The sequence below is a fragment of the Calidris pugnax genome, unplaced genomic scaffold, assembly GCF_001431845.1.
Source record: "Calidris pugnax isolate Ruff unplaced genomic scaffold, ASM143184v1 scaffold273, whole genome shotgun sequence".
In the NCBI taxonomy this organism is placed as follows: domain Eukaryota; kingdom Metazoa; phylum Chordata; class Aves; order Charadriiformes; family Scolopacidae; genus Calidris; species Calidris pugnax.
This window is the reverse complement of record NW_015094508.1, coordinates 2,539,032-2,556,415: the sequence shown is the minus strand read 5'-3', so window position 1 is coordinate 2,556,415 and position 17,384 is coordinate 2,539,032. Positions and strand designations below refer to the sequence as shown.

At 39.0% G+C, this 17,384-nt stretch overlaps 1 protein-coding gene across 3 annotated transcripts in view; it reads right to left on the bottom strand.

The window, feature by feature from the left end:
• SMARCA2 (SWI/SNF related, matrix associated, actin dependent regulator of chromatin, subfamily a, member 2) overlaps positions 1–17,384 on the bottom strand; it is a 109,129-nt gene that overhangs the window by 90,596 nt on the left and 1,149 nt on the right. The window contains exons 1-3 of one of the 3 annotated variants that reach the window (XM_014964953.1): positions 17,233–17,346; positions 8,531–8,791; positions 1,596–1,719 (exon numbers count right to left, since the gene is read on the bottom strand). In XM_014964953.1, coding sequence (XP_014820439.1) covers positions 1,596–1,719; positions 8,531–8,755 — 349 coding nt within the window. In that variant the 5' untranslated portion in view covers positions 8,756–8,791; positions 17,233–17,346. Of the gene's footprint in view, positions 1–1,595; positions 1,720–8,530; positions 8,792–17,232; positions 17,347–17,384 lie in introns of those variants that run through there. The other 2 variants (XM_014964952.1, XM_014964951.1) reach the window with 2 other exon arrangements.

Here is a 17,384-nt window from a genome sequence, read left to right as displayed (position 1 = left end):
ACAGTAATGGGAGAAAAAATTCAGTGAAATTCAGTGAAAGTACAAGGTTAGCAGACAAGACTTTCACCAGCAAGTATCAGAATAGCCTTAAGCGCTATCTCCATTTTTTGTGAACAAATAATTGTGTAAAAAGAAAAAAAAGGAGATGTAGAGGCAAAGAAAGCTAAAACACTCTTCTATAATGTCAAGTAGAGTATTCAAAATATTAGAACGTGGTGGGGAAGGAGGGGTTCAACCATTTCTTTTAAAAGTTTGCTTACAGTAGAACTCTAGTATTCCCTGTTTACCTTGCAACAGCTGCTAGCATACACCAAAGAGAGATCAGGGATCCGTAGTCTTTAGCCTGACGCAGCTGCTACTAACGCAATCATTTTTTTTGCAGAGCAAACAACCTGGAAGTCTGATCTCAGCCAGCACAGGAAAGATGAAAACAACTCAGAGCTACTTGTATTTGAGGGATTTCCAATTTATGTTCTTGCAGTTTACATATATTATGTTTGAACTGCACCCATCTTCATCATCAGACTATGCGCTCTGTTCATTTTAAGAAACCAGCTTATTACAAGCAAAAGAATGCAAAGTCAGGTAACATTTTCTGTTGGGTGATCATGCTTACAAGTCACTGAAATCACTGGAGAAGTTTTAACTGACAAAGAATTTGTCCCTGCAAAGTCAGTTCTATTTTACTAAGTAATATTGAAAGTTGTAATGGAAAACCAGTACTTTCTGATGTTCAAGGTCCCAGTCAGGGATTCAGTTGACAAATCACAGACTAGGATTTTAGTCACGGCCCGCTGAAAAGTCACAATGCAGTTCAGGCTGAGTCATTTCGCTGATTTTTACCTGTTTTTCTCTTTCCAGCATTTCCCTTACTCTACATAACAAACATGTAAATACATCAAACAGATCATGTCAAAACAGGACCCTGATTTCAGCTGAGATTGTTCAGGTGTTGCTATAATATACAATATGTAATATGCAATATACAAAACCTTATCTGCTGAACTAATTAATAGTAGCAGGCATTACTAGTTAAATCTCCAACATACTGAGCTGCTTATAGAATGCATGTCCTCTTACTTTGCAAACTAAAGGACACAGGAATACATGTAGCAATGTGGTAAAGAGTTTCTATTTTCTGGCATAAAAAAAATTGAAAATAACTTTGATCAGCCCTTGACCAAACATTATAGATATTAAAGAAGGTTTCTCCAGGTTTGCTTGGATTCCTATCATTCCTTCACCACAGGATTAAAATAAATCATATTATACTGCCTTTACATTTATAATAGCCACATAAGACAGGAAATAACTAGATGGGGTTTTTTTAGAGATGTGAACTGAAATCTGTAATAGACTTAGGCCAATTACTTGCCTTAGTCCTAGACTTAAACCTTAGTTTTTTTTCTAATACATGACTGATGGACACTTCAGAAAGCAAGGGAATTCAGTTATTCACCTTGCCCTGTGATATCACTTCAGCCTTTTCAAACACAGCTGTAAGGAAATAATTGGAAATCTGTTACATAAAAGTACAGACTCTCTGTGGAATACAGGGGCCCCAAAATCATACAGCATGGACAGTATGGATAAACCTTGGCTATGCTGGTCCATTGGACTCTGAGGTGGACCCATTCCAGGGTGAGGAGGTCGCATACTCTTCATGGAGCCACAATGAACATCTTCAACCATTCCTTTTTCGTGCAAGCCATCAATAGACTGTGAAAACAAAAGTAAGTATTTATATAGAGACAGCATATAAATCCACTATAAAAATCCAAAGTACTTTAACTCAAAATCTAAACAAACACAACAAGAGTAAGAACACCTCTTTGCAGTCATTCAAAATAAATACATTAGGAACCTTTAACCCTGGAATCAGACACTTTGAGAAGCACAGAGCACCATTAGACTACTTGTTTCCTCTGTTTCCTTTCTGCTGGTTTTTTTTTTTTTTTTTTTCCTCTATATGAACTCTTTTTCAATGTCAGGGCAGCAAACTGTCCGAATACAAGCACACGAACTATATTGGCCTCATATTACAAAGCAGTGTAACACACACCATCTTACGAAAGTACAGCCTGTGGCTTGGCTCAAGTTATTTTTAGCCCAAACTTTGCCCTTTCGGTTACAGCTCTACTGGAATGTCCCAAACACTATTTCTCTTCAAAAACAAAGATGACATGTCAGGAGGCAATTTATTCTTTGCAGGCAAAAACGGGGACAGGCAGTCAAGGAAAGGGAATACAGTTCTACTCAAATACTTGTGTTCCCTACAGTTCCTGTCACCTCATTCACTCCTCAAAAACTACAGTTCCCATGGTACTTGAAAAGGAAAACAGGGCCAGGTGCCTTCTTCAGAGACTGAAGAGAAGACAGCTTGGGGTCAGAAAAACATGCTGAAGACATGCAGGGCACTGGGAAAGGCTCCATAATAGAAACTGAAGGACTCTGAATGGGAAAACAGTGCAAAAGAAACATCAGAACGAAGATGTCTTAAGAAAACTCTGAAGTTTTACCTGAAAGCAAAAATTACATCACGTCCCTAACTAGGGAAGAGATTAAGCTCAGTAACTTCTACTTAGAGGGCTACAGGGCTTTGTGTTAGGAAGGAACTGGCATCACTTTTTTCTCTACAAAAATGAGTAGCTCTGCCCCTCTCTGTAACGCATGCATGCATGCACACTTAACTACTGTTCTTGCAAACCCTACTGTGAATGGAGACCTTGCAGTGTGCTTTATGTAAATGCACACCCATTTATGGAGAATTCTTTTTAAAAAGAGAGTTAAGAAAACTTATTCCAGTGGAAAATACAGGCAGTTAACAAAAAGAGTGTGCAAGAAGCTACATCAAGTCACAGAAAAACAGCCACATTTCCTCTTTTTGGGTTGCACACGGATCAATTCAAGCAGAACTTAACATCGATCATCCTTTCTACAAAGAAAAAGAATAATTCTAAATTTTTCAGTTTTAAACTCTTGTTATAAATTTTCCCCTTTCCATTGCAGTCATCAGGTTTGACTGAAAGTGTCTTTAAACACATGGGGTTTTGGTTTGGTTTTTTTTATCAGAATTTTTGAAGGATTTCATTACCATTTTTCCTATAAGAAACTACAGGTTAAAAGGAGAAAAGTTACAGAAAAAAAGTGGAATGGATTTTTTTATGTTTCAGCAAATCATTTAGTTGTCATGACAGTATAAAAACATTTGTGAAAAGAATTTGTATCAGAAAAACACCTCTTCCTTGTGAAGCTATTTCTGATTACAAGAACTTGGGATATGGAGTAGAAATGTAGAGATAAATGACTGACATGTTAAAATAGCTCCACTGTGCTAACCAACAGCCTTTTCTGAGGCATGAAGATCCCTCCCTCTCCCTTCACCCTTACTTACAAAGATAACCAAAGCAGAAGAGAACACTCATTCACGTTCTGCCCGCAGGAGCTGAATACTACAAAAACCGAAACCTGTAAAGCTGGATCCATTCCTATTTTACCATGGTATGTGTCAAGGACTCAATCTTTTAAGTCTGCCAAGAGGAGGAGGCGGCTGTGCAGGAAATTGGATCTGATTTCCAGAACAGAGGCCTCTAGCCCTACACATCTGTGGTGTGACTGCAGGGAGGGGTGTCACTGCACTAATGGGTGGCAGCCTCTGTGAATGCAGGTGGCTCGGATGGGACACGCGTACCCAGGGCATTGGAAGTACCACCATACAGAAGGTGGGGAAAGGAGCTGGCATTAATACAGAGCAGCAATGAAGAGGAAAACAATTAAGAGGCCTTTCAAAAAGAGAATTAAAAAAAAAAAAAAAAAAAATCAATCAGGAAAAGAAAAGTAAAGATGTGACCACATCACTGGTGTGAAAACGTCAACTGAAGGAAAGATCGGATCAAAAGACCAGGTTTTTGCAACATAAGCATTTAAAAAAACAAAAACAAAAAACCAAAATCAAACCAACCAAAAAAAAACCTAAACAAACAAAAACCTGTAGCAAACTGAAATGTTTCAAGTTTAATGGAAGAGAACCTAAATATAGCAAGAACAAGATTTGTGTCTGTGTGTTTGCAGAAGTTATGCTCTGAAAAAATTGAAAGTGCAATTAATTAGAAACGGATTAGGAAAGATAGACCTTATTAATCAGGTTTTTTACTAACAAAGCTACAAAAGATGAAGATGGCATAAAACTCTTTGAAGACAAAATTAGTTTTAATATCACAGTACTGCTAATTTATGTAAATAGACTTGTATTTCCAAGAATATTTTTCATCTAAAAGCACCTCTGCTGTCTGTGGAAAAACTCCATAAAATAGGGGAGACAATTCAGCACAGGACTACAAGAACTGAAAACCAGTTCCTTTTCATAACTTCATGTCACTGTGTAACTACAGAGTTAGATGATAACTTTTAATCTACGTAACGGGCTAAAAATTACAGAAAAGATCTCACACACAATTGAATTTCTGTAAATTCTTTAGTCCTGGATAAATTATTAAAGATACTTTCCACCATGACATTGTTGGCATGAGAATTGTAACCTGTACCACCAATAAAGCATTACTACCACATTGGTGCACTTTTTCAAAATTCTTTTAATACAACAGAGCAAAAGGAAGTGGAGATATACTCACCTTTGAGTACACATTATTATTTTCATTGGTCCCCATAAGTAAGAACAAGCACAGAACAGGCCAGATACATAAGCAGTGCTTCCAGAAAACATAATGAGGGATGAGCTTCAACTGTATGCAAGCCCACACCTACAGACTTGGCAGACTTACAGACTTCACATAATGCCTCATGCATAAGGAACATTTTGCCTGCACTGCTTTTACTCTGAATTTAGTAACTGAAGTGTATTCACAGACAGTGTTGCATCACAGTTTGACCTATTTCTAGGTAAACCATCAGATTATGGTGTCTTGTTTTGTTCCCTTCCCCCTTCTTAAAAAAACAAATAAACAAAACATCTCCCTTGAAATCAGAGACTGAGTATCAAACTAGATTTCTTCTAGACTATGCATCTTCTATATCAAAAAGAAATTTACATAGACCAAACAGCAATGTATTGTCACATAACTGTACAGCATAATTGAATGTATCAGTGACGGACAGCCAGACTGACCATGGTTGTCCTTGCAGTAGGGACTTGGCCAACAATTTTGTTAATCTTTAACAAAACACTAAAACCACCATTTTACACAAGGTCTCTGTTCATTTCTCAAGGCTGACAACACCACATTCCTTCTTTTATTCACTAAGGTGAACACACAAAACAAAAATAAAGAATGAAACATGCCTGCTGAATAAAAAGGCATTACTTCCAGGACCATGACAAAATGTTAAGATTCTCAGAATGCCTAATGTGCACAGGCCTGTTAGCCAACAATATTGGAAATGGTAAACCATTTGCCTTCTGTTTTAATGCAACACCTTAGTGAAAAAATAATATATGTAGTAAAAAATACCATTTTTGTTGGAAAAGATTATTTTCTGTCACTCACTTTCTCTCTCTCCCACCAAAAACAGTAACATTGTCCATGGTATCAGAATGATTTTTCCACTGTAATCATTTACAGTATAGCCCATTACAAATTCACAAAAGAAATTATTATGCATCAAGTTACAATTAATTGGAAGAGAAAGTAAACAAAGAGCTCACAGTACTCTTCCCATCCCTCAAGTGAGAACTATGCAAATGAAATAGATATACTATTGTCATAACTGACAGTTAAGCAGTTAAAATCATATGGCCCAGTTGGTTCATAAGAGCATACAGAAGGCTGTACCAGCTCCGACTAAAATAATCTAACCCTATGTTCTGCCTCCAAAGAAGGTTGTATATGGATGCTGAGGAAAAGTAAGATTAGGGCAACCATGTAAGAATGTATCCCTTTAATATCTTTCCAGCTTCCCACTATTTTTGCCTCATGAAACTCTCTGAGACTGTTAGGTTTGATCTAGCAGCTTACCCCAACCCCCAACAGACTTCTAAGAACTTCTCCATAATTGTACCTGTCTTGCATCCAAGATACACTTCAGTAAAATTGGGAACTGGAAGTACTCCCCTGGCAATTTGATCAATAGTCTAAAGATCACTGAAGAAAGAAGAAAGAAAGTTAACCGATTTATTGTTTCTGTCAAAACTGTGCTATGTAAATCAATAATAAATTTTCCTGTGGGAGGGTTTCCTGGTTACTACATATTTTAGGAATTGTGACTTATTAATATTAATTTGTATCCATCAGTGTTTTCTCTATTGTTGGATAGTTTGTCTATTTTAGAAAGAATAATAAAAAAAAAAATCCAAACATCTAACATAATGAAGGTGTTTCACTATTTAGTTTGTGAATTTTAAAAGTAAGAACCACATCCCACTGTATACGTGAGATGCATACCTCACAAGCAACTGCACAGAAAGCATCCCGGTTATGCAATCTCTCGCTTTTACTGCACTTCATTAGGGGGAAAAAAAAAAAAAGTTTTATGTTACATCATGACGTGAAAGTCAAACATTTACTTGGTCAAAAGCAGGTGGCTGGCCAGTTTGTTAATCACATGGAACAACATTCAAGCAATATTTGCAAAATAGTCTAGAGGTATCCTTCCACAGCATTACTTAAACAGAGCCTTCCCTCAGTTGTCACAATACACTATTTCTGGGGTTACACAGGAAAACAGATCAGAAAACTGATCTAGACTGTAAAAATAACCAAGATTTTTTTTTTCTCACCTGGATCAGTTCAACAGACCCATTTTCTAGCTTAGTCACACATACACAAAGGCATGCTGGAACTTGTGACACGGAGGACAGCAAGGCTCACTACTTGTGAGATTACCGCCTTTGTTCCATTATCAAAATCAAGGTACAGAAAAGAGAAAGTAATTTTGTCACAACTATACTGACTGGTCATCTTTGAATTAGCTATCCAGACTCTTCGCATTCATGGTGCATTTTTCGAAACATTTCAATACCAGCTCAGTGGGAGAATTTCTACTCTGGCTCGCAGAACTTCTGAGATGCTTCTACAGTCTCTGAAAGAACTTTGTGGGATGACATTTGTTGTTTTGTTTCTAATACTAAAATAGCGTTAAACTTCTGAAGAATACACAAGGTGAAACACAATACAGTAGTCAAAAACAATGTATGGAATATTCAGCTGTTTTCATGGAAAATTCCTAGTGCAGCCCTCTTCTTCTGCAGGTACAGAATCTCTTAAAAACAGAAAGAAATCAGAGAACTGAAGGATGTAAAAGCCCTGGCTGTCTATGAAGTCTGAGGCATCCACCAGAGTGCTGGAAGCTTGGGCTTAACTGACCCCACAAACAAGGAAATGCCAATTGCAAATGTTTACTCTGGCTAATAGCTAAATTACATGCTTCGAGATTCAAATGTAAAAGTTTTAGTTACTGAACGTATTGACCTCTCAGAAATTACAACAGTTTGTTACAAATGAACAGCTGAATCATGGCCTCCTTCATTTAACTGTCTTTGTGCTGTTAGAAATTTTAATTATAGAGTTCCTCATGCAAAAGGTGGTCGTGTCATGTTCCTACTGACTGGACACTGTTTTAATGAATGAAACTGACCCATATGTGAAAACAGCAAGATGAAGAAGTTACCAATTCATAAGGAAAAATAAAATATGTTACTTTAAAAACTAAATTTTCATTGTAAATTTAGGGGTTTTTTTATGTGCATATAAGAATTCCAAGCAGAATCAACAATAGTTACCAAAATGTTTTCACTATCTTGGCTCTGTAAGCTGTTACTGCATATTTCTGAGAGTAAAACATCAGTGAAGTTGAAATTACCCTAAGCTCTAAATCTGAGGTACAAAACCAAATAAAAATGATAATACATAAAGAGACTGCTCTAATAAACTCCACAGAAGCATTTCCTCAAAGCAAAAGACCTTAATGATAGTCTAAGCACATATGTAATTTTAAGTGTACGACAACAACCACTGAATTATTCCCGTTATATGCTAAATAGTTTAAATTCCTTAGTAAGATGGAGACTTTATAAAATAACTTGGAAACTAGTTTTTTCATTAACGTAGGGGAGTAAACAAATTCCTAAGCACAAGCCCTTTAAGCGTTAAAAATATAAAAAAAAAAAAAAAAAATCACACAAAACTAAAAAGCAACCCAGAAAAATGCAAGGTAAGTCCAAACAGATATGAAGGGGGGGAAAAAAAAAGAAAAAAAAAGTTGGTTAGAATGGTCTACCATAATGTTTTAACACTAGTAATGTATCTCTTACCAAAAAGTACAGTTTACAAATTAAGATTTGCAAACTACCAGCCCTACAGGTCAAAGTAGTCTACTAAGTACAAGGAAACTATGTTTAATCTGATACATGCATCATCTTTAGAAAGAAAGATAGAGTGGGAGGGTAGCTGCAGTTCTGCCGGTGATACATGACGTGTAAAAGCAGTTATGCAGGTCTAAAACTAGTGTTAAGTAGTCTTTTTAATGAGTGGAGAGAACTCTAGGGAAAAAAGGTTCACTTGTTATAAACTATTACCTTATGCATTTGGTGCATGCCTTCTTGTTGATAATCAGTAGGCCCCATTGTTGGCATTGAATGCGGGACACTGGGCGGACCAGGACTTGGCCCCATCATGCTGTGGACTGAGCCAGGAGATGGCCCTGGTCCTGGGCTAGGTCCTAGAATCGGTCCAGGTGAAGGTCCTGGTCCAGGGGAAGGACCAGGATGAGGCATGGCGCCAGGGTCCGTAGGCGTGGACATCTATTTTCTGTCTCCTTTTCAATTAGCAGAATAGCTCTAATAAAACAAAAAACAAAAACAGAATTTCTATGTGACATTAGCGGCATTGAAAAAACATCATAAAATCTACTGGCAGTCGTTACACACACACACGCAAGCTGTCATCAGCAGAAAGTGCCTGAATTATCCTTAATCTTGCACATTAGTCTAACCATCCTTCTAAAAGCCCACTAGAAGGATAAGGATCGTGATAGTTCAGTCAATTTCTGGATGTTTGGATGTCAGTCAAAAAAGTGTCACTCACAAAGCAACCCCAGAGACAAAGGAAGTTCAACTGACTTGCTATCATCAGATGTATCACGTGGGGTCAAGCACAGTACTACTAAAGGCAGGGAAAATAGCTGTACACCTTTGTAAAATCTGAACACTTTCTGAATATGTATTCAAAAATCTCCTCCTAAACAGATGTGACTGTGATGAAATTCATACATATCAAATTCATGGTAATGCAGCTAAACAGGTATTAACTAATAAGACTATTTTCTGACTTTTTCAAAAAAGTTAGACATTAATGTAGGACCTCTCTGGTTATATCTGTATGCAATCATAATATCAAATGAAACAGACAACAGAAAAGACAATTACTTTGGACTGAAGAGTTATAATTCACTTGAGGAGTTCTGCCAATGTTATAAACCAGAAGAGTTGCAGCGCAAGTAGCTTCTAAAATAGTAAATGCCCCAAGAACAAATGACAGGTTCTCACAGTCTGGAAAAACAACTATCACTATATTTTCATTTCTGTGTTCTTAGTGGAACAAATTGATGCAGGCTACAGGCTTGAAACATCCTTCAGTTTTCTGAGAACTTTTATTGATTTCTAATATTAGGAACTTTTTGTTCACTAATGTCAGAGTATCAAAATGCAGTGGCACAGCTGCCATATTTTTGCAAAACTGATGGTTAGCTGCTGTCAATAAGATCAGTCATGTTTCCTGGTATTTCCCACTCCGAACAGCAGCATCTTCATGCATTTGATCGCACAGTGATCTCATTATTTGAGCAGTTATGCCAGCAGAAAAGTAACCCTATATTTAAAAAACAACAACAGAACCAACAAAACGAAAAATAAACCACAAAAAAACCCCAAACCATCTAGTAATTCGGGTCATTGAACTGACTTTCTGCAAGGACAGACGAGTCCCAGTGCAAGCACAAGGAAGCAAGTAGGATCACCACTTTCAGCAGTAGCTAACTGTTAGATGGGCCTAGACTGTTCCCTTTATTTACTTTGGGTGTATTTTTATAGTGAGGTTACCTGCCCATGATTACTTGTCCCCTAATAATAAAGCAAATACAATGAAAAATGAGTCTTATTAAAAAGCATTCTAAGTAAGTACACTACAAGATAATTAAAACGTAATGGTACACTACAAGCCCAAGATGATTCCCTATCCCAGCCCCTCTCCTTACAGAATTTATCACAGAAGAGTGTTCCACTTTCCACGTCTGTGTTTTTCACCATCTGTAGTTAGCAGTAATTACTTTTTAACGTGAATAAGTAGGATAACCCTGCTATGACACCGCTTATCTAAAGCCACACTGTAACACTGCAAACACCCTGGCTTGTAGTCAAATTAAGAAACAGACACTCAAGAAAATCAAAGTACTCTCCCAAGGTTCCCAACAGCAGAAAGGAGGCCCATCTGTAAGACGTGTCAGGAAAAAAAGTGGACTGGTGCCTACTGCTAGCAATCAGGGAATTCAGAGCTTACAGAACTGCTCATCTTTTCTTCTTCTATATGGTCTTTACTCACCAGAATGCACAAAGAAGGTAAAATGCTACTATATCAAGACCATTTTCACTTATTTACCCCCAATTACCTAATCGTTCTGTCAGGATCAAAACCTGCTTAATAGCTTCTGAACTCTTAATAGCTTATGAACTCTTTTTTGTTATGTTTTCATAGCTACTATTCTCTTCTGACTAAAGGAAACAAATTAGAATAATCTTTAGCTCATTTAAAATAAAATATCCTCACCTGGAATTAGCTACCTTGGGATCCTACTCTCTTGCAAAGTAAAACAGGGAGATGCCTATGAAGCTTCTCTGTTCAAAACAAAACACTGTAGTCATTAATTAGTCCCCTACAGCCCCACGACATTACCACAAAAGGAATGAAGTTACCAAATGCTCACAACTGCATACACCATGCCACAGCTTCCTATAGGAGGCCTACAGTTTGGCTGTACAAAGGAAAATAGACATTTCCACACAAGGAGTTTTTATATGAGTCAATCATTATGTTACAAAGTATTAAGACTAACACTCTCACAGCTGACTAACTCTGCACCTTAACAAGTCAAAACCTAGCACCACCATCACCATTATCCAGAAAAATTTATAAGGAGCCACAATGCAATCAATTACAAAACTACTATCGGTGTCCAGGACCCCAAAATATCCTTTTTCACAGAAGACTTCTACCTACACCTAAGTAGAAAAATATCCCCCTCTATTCACCTCTATCTCAAATTCAACTTGTAGTTCTCATAAAAATTAACTGGCTCCAGTCTCTGCTGCACCAGTTGCACTATCATTTACATATACATTAAACAAGTCCTGTACACAGATTTGGAAAACTTTACATTCTTTTTGATAGGCTAGCAGGTGCCCAACCTGTACAAAACAGCAACTACCCAAGGGAATGCTGCATCCCTTATACCAGATCAAGTCCTTCCATTATCTTTCTTTAAGAGCAGACAAATTTACCCAATCTTACATAACTGAATAGTCTTAAAGAGATTTGTATTCAGAAATTTCTGAATGTCAAAGAACGTCCTTGGGGCTGGGGGGACACGACACAACCACAACAAACTTTTAAGATCTGTATCAGGGGAACACAAATTCTTGGAAAATACTACCTGAATGCAAGTAATAAATCCTGTCCAAAGACACCCACGGACATAAAGAGACAAAGCAATTTTCTCTGACAATAGGAGTCCACAAAAAAACAGCCACGGCCATAAACCAGAACACATTATACACAGCCCTCCTGACTAAGGATCTGCTCATAGAACAGAACTGCTAAAAAGCTTATGATTTAACATGTTTCAAAAACAGATTCATTTATATTTACTAAGACCAACATTGTATAAAAAAACCACAGAAATTAGGCACCCCACTCTCACTAAAATTCAGTAAGAGCTAGATAACTAATTTCTCTAGGCCCTTATAAAAGTCTTATTAAAGTCAAATCAAAAATCTACAAAGAGACAACAGGTGCAACAGTGGCCAGGCTACATCCAGATAACATTGGTATTAGTTTGAATAAATTCTGGTGCTTATATTGAAACAAGCAAAGTGAACCCAACTCCCTGCCAAAGCCAGTGTTGACCCATTTGTTTGGACTGCTTTTTAATGAGTTGTGCCTGTTAGAATTACAAAGCAAAGGGGAAGGAAGGGGGAGAGGGGGAGTAAACGCTTCTAGCAGATTATAAAGACTTCAATAAAATGAAAAAAAAAAACCAAATTTCCACACCATCGTCCCAAATTATAAGGCTGCTGGCCCTGATTCTCAGATGCCTTACATACTGTCTAATTGTTTCTCAAGTGTCCAATCTTAAAATTTTCTCAAAACCCTCATGAGAGTAGTGTTATTCACATGACTTCAAACAAGACATATCTCTTCTTGAATTGTAATCCCTTTTCACTTCTTAGGTTTATTTGCATCATCACCACCAAATCTCTTCTGTGAGCAGCCCTAAATGGAACTAGAGGGGATTGAGTTAGTAGTGGTGAATCACAAGAGTTCTTCCTGTGGTCTCAGAGAATTTCTCCACCTCTGCTGGACACACTGGAGTTGAGACACAGAGGGAAAAAAATATATCTATCATTGTCAAGGTAACTTCCTATGCACCAGGTTTTGTACTTGTTGTTAATTTATTGTACAATAGTGTCTCTGTCAGCTCAATGTTTCAGGACGCACAACAACCAAGCATCCAACATTACACATATTTTGGCATAAACTTCCTACAAACCCAAAGGTAACAAAAGCAGGGATTTCCTTCACATGAAGAAAGTATGCAATATTAGTAGACCCAAAACTAGAACACAACAGGTAACAAACCACCAGCATGACTTTGGAATTCAAGACTAGCCGGACACCCAAAAAGACCCAGAGATTATAGACTGCTTTGACATAGGGCACACACTGAGTCTAAGAACAGCTGGAGCAGTCAGCATTTATAGTTCTTCTAGCTGTTTCCCTACACCATCCAACATAACTTCGGCCTCTCCATGACTTAGTCAACTTAAGCTGAGCTTCAGCCAGGATGTTTTGGCCCGATCCCCTGCCTCAGATAGGTAGTGGAAAGTAAGGAAAGTGCACCGCTTATATGTGATGTCGACCCACGCAACAGCCACATACACACTGCAAAGCAGACTTCAACTTTGCCTTCAGAGAAAAATAATTACAGTCTACTTCTCCCCACACATCTCTAACTGAAGTCATGATTCACAGGTGGCTTCAGAAAGATATACTGTGAAACTGTGATACACTACAGGCTAAAGGAGTTACCTTTATTACGCTGCCACAGGAAACACGAAATGATACTGCCAGTGATTCACAGTATTTGCTTAATCTGCTAACCATAATCAAGTGAAGATGTTCAGTAGTTTAAGAAATGATTAATAATGACAGCATTTCATTAAAATTAAAACAAAAACTTAAAATCCTTAGAAGCAAACCAGTGTTTTGTATTGTATGCCCCCACAGGACACTGTGCATTTATCATTTGTCATTCCATCAAACAATGATTCAATCAATGAACAGGTTCACATGAAACAACAAAAAAATCAGTAAGGAGTCAGGTCTTCAACTAACATAAAGAAGAGTTATTCAGTTCACATCAGAAAAGCCAAACACACTAACAGCTGAGAGTTCTGCCTTTGCATACTCAGGTATGTAACTTCAACACCTGGAAGGGAATTTGCAGTTTAAACTACAAACTACAGAAGAAGAAATGCTGCACCATAATTGCTTATCCAGACACTTAGGCCAGAGAGAAGAATCTCTGGACACTGCTTGTCTAGTTGTCTACCAAAGACTGTCTGCATGCACCCCAGCAGAGCTGGCAGAACAGGTGGTGTGCTTGTATCAGAAATTTCTTTGTGAGCTCATGTAGCGTAATGCTGCTTTTCACACGCTGAGACAGTTTACTTTAGGATTATAGTCCTAATACCCCCCACCTTCAGCCCCTTACAAGTATTCTTGTAGAAATTTGTATTCCTACTGTGTAGCTGTTTCCGTTTTCATAAAGCAACTTCACTACTCTAACTTACAGCCTACTCTCTTAAGAAAATCTAAAACCAGCACCAAGAATTGACTGGCTAACAAGAGTCCACAGAAGTTAGACTAAGCTCTGCTGCCAGACTTTTTAATGCAGAGGCTACAGCACAGAGATAGGATCCTTTCTGATAGCTTTCCACCTGAAGGCACTAGCCTTCAGGAAAACAGGAGGTCAGACAGCTGCAGTCAGATGTTGAATTGCTTTTTAACCCCACAGTCACGGCACACAATGCCCAAGACAAAGTCCATGTTTGCTACATGTGTAGACTCCACTGTACGTTTTGGGCACAGAAAACTGACTCATGTCAGCACTGACTGGTTATGGATCAAGTTTCCATACTGTGACCTTTACTACAGGTATTAATCACAGTTACTGAACATTATCTTCATGTTAGATTCTGAAAAACAAAAGCCATAATGAGAGGTAGGCAGAACGAAAGGAATTTGTGATATTACTGACAGGCCTCACCTTTACTTAAAGAGTGTAGAAGGAAGAAGGGAGAAGATTGTGTTAAATACCAGCTACTTATGGTAAAATATCAGTGAAGATACAAAGAAGGTACTGCTTCAAGGACAATAAACAGCTCTAAACAATCCACCTGAGTGCTCAAAACCTGCAGTGGCACATAGGAAATTACTTCTCTACCAAGTAGAGACAAACAGAAAAATGTTTTTGCCTATGAAGTTATGACTTTGTGTGCGTTAGAAACAAATAAACCAATTTTCAGTATTTGTCTTCTTATTCTGATACTTTTGCAAACTACCAAAGCTGTGTGTGAGTAAGCCTCACTTCTTCCTCTTAGTTATCCTTCCCCATTTTATCTGGCAAAAAAGGCATAAGCTTTTCTCTGCTGCCATTGCCATGGCAAGTGATCTTTATGGCATAATCTTTATGTCATCACGTTGCAGCCACTCTCATGACAAGCGATCTTTATGTCCTACTATTGTATTCACTCCTCCACTAGAGGATCAAACAAATAAAAAACTAAACAAAGTTCAGAACAGGTGGAGGTCCAGAAAACACTCTTTACACATCGAGAACTTCAATTGCAGCAAAAAACCACAAAAAAATGTTATAGGCATCTTAATGAGTGATTTCCAAATATGTTCTCAGTCACACGAAGAATGAAAAGTCTCCTTCTGAAAAGGATTACTAGTTCACAGCAGTATTACTAATCAGGACCATGAAAAGCGGAGGTGCTAGTGCAGACATTTTTTAAAGTTGCTACTGTGCACATTCTGACCTTAACTTCAAAAGCCCAACAAAAGTTGAGAAAATATATCTGCAGATATTAATTTCATACAGACCTTTGTCAAGAATATATTTAATATAAGAATAGCTGGAGAACTTCTCTTGTCAATTTTCAAGCCTCAGGTGTTGGCGAAAGCATTTTTCGAACTTGACAAGAAACGCTCACAGACCACTTCAGAAACGAACAAAAGAAAAGATCTAGGAAAAGATCTAACACACTCTTCTGGCGCATGTTCTGTGAAACACCACAGAAATACCAGTCCTAAAGCTGAGACATAACTCATGAGAGAAATACTGTATTTAATGAAGCTTTACCCTCACCTCTGTCAAGTCCACATATGCTGTAAGATACACTTAACTTTATTTTTAAATGCTTATTACCCATACAATCTTTTCACTTTCAATTACTGATATGTATGAGCATAAAAATCTGCCTCCAATCCTATCCTTCTGGTACACCCTTTTTTTCCTTAGAATAACAAAAGGACAAAAGAAACAAAGTCAGAGACAGTAATAGGGCAATTAGGTTCCCGAAGAGAAAGTGTGCCTTTATTTGCACAACAATACTAACTTACACAGAGAAGCCTGCCCCACCCCGAACATGTAAGTGGTGTACTAATAAAGGAATTAAATTCGGGTACAATGTTTATTGTCTGGGACTCAGGGGCTACGGTTAAAACCAAGTAACACTGAAGAAATCTAAATCAAAACAGAAAAGAGTGCACGCAGAGCAATGGTAAAAGTAAAAAAAATAATGGTAAAAGTAAAAAAAAAAAAATCTTTATAGCTTCAATTCTTTAGTTGCCTATTTACTTACCTATCTAAAATATTCATCAAAAGACATCTTAAAAAGATCAGCGTTAACCTGAAGATTGGAAAGTCTAAATATCAAGCATAAGTAGCAGACACCAAGAGAAACCAACTTCGGTGCGACCTGTGCAGTCGTGCTGACACTTAACCACTCTCTTTACTTGACCATAATGCACACTTGGGCGGGGGAGAATCAAATGAAGGAGAAAAAAAAAAAAAACTACGCTAAAAAAACCCCAAACACCAACAGTTAACTGCAACTTCAGTTCGAGTTGAGAAGAGCTGTAACTTTTCCAGCCGTGTGAAGTTTGTTGTTCCACCATCATAAATTCGGGGGTGGAGACAAAATTGAGAAGAGCTGTAACTTTTCCAGCCGTGTGAAGTTTGTTGTTCCACCATCATAAATTTGGGGGTGGAGAAAAAATTTAAAAAAAAAAAAAAAAATAATAATAATCCCACAAAAACTCCCAGCACCTCAGTTTCCCCACGGACATAATGAGTTTGGGGGGTTTGACGGGGAGGGAAGAGAAGGGACACCGTGTTTCGGGGCCGGGCGGGCCGCCCGCTGCCTCCCTCCGCCGCAGCGCTCGGCCTCGGCGGCGCCCCGCCGCTCTTCCGGCCCTGCCGCCCGGTACGCCTAGGCCTCGGCGCCGCGCCGCCTTCACCCCGCCACGGCCGCGCACATCCAGCGGAGGCCCTAGTCACGCACGGGGGGGGGGGGGGGCATGCTTTAGGGCTGGGCTGGGTCGGTTTCCCCACCGCTCCTTCCCTCCTCCGCCACCATGTCACGCCGAGCAAACATGTCCGTACGCCTGTGTGTGGCGGCGGTGACTTCCTGATTCTCCGCCGCTCGTTGGGGCAGGGGGGACGGGAAAGGCCCCCCCCCCCCTCCAAACAACCGCCACCGGCGGCTGCCACCACCTCCCTCTCCCCCGCCGAGCCCCGGGGACGGTGTCCGCTGCCCTCCTGCCCCGCCCGGGCCCCGCTGCCTTGCCCCCCGCCTCCGGCAAGGGAGAGAACTTTTCCAGGTGCCGACCACCGCCGTCGCCCCCGTCTCTCCCGACGGGGCAGACGAGCCGCCTCTACCTGTGTACGCAACCTCGCTCCCGCCCGACGCGATCAGAAAGAAAAATTTAAAAAAAAAAAAAATTTCCGCGCACACCGGAAATAAAATGCTTTTTGCTTGGAAGGCGATTACAAAATTGCAAGCGCTTGTTTTGTGCTACTCCGCTTCGCCG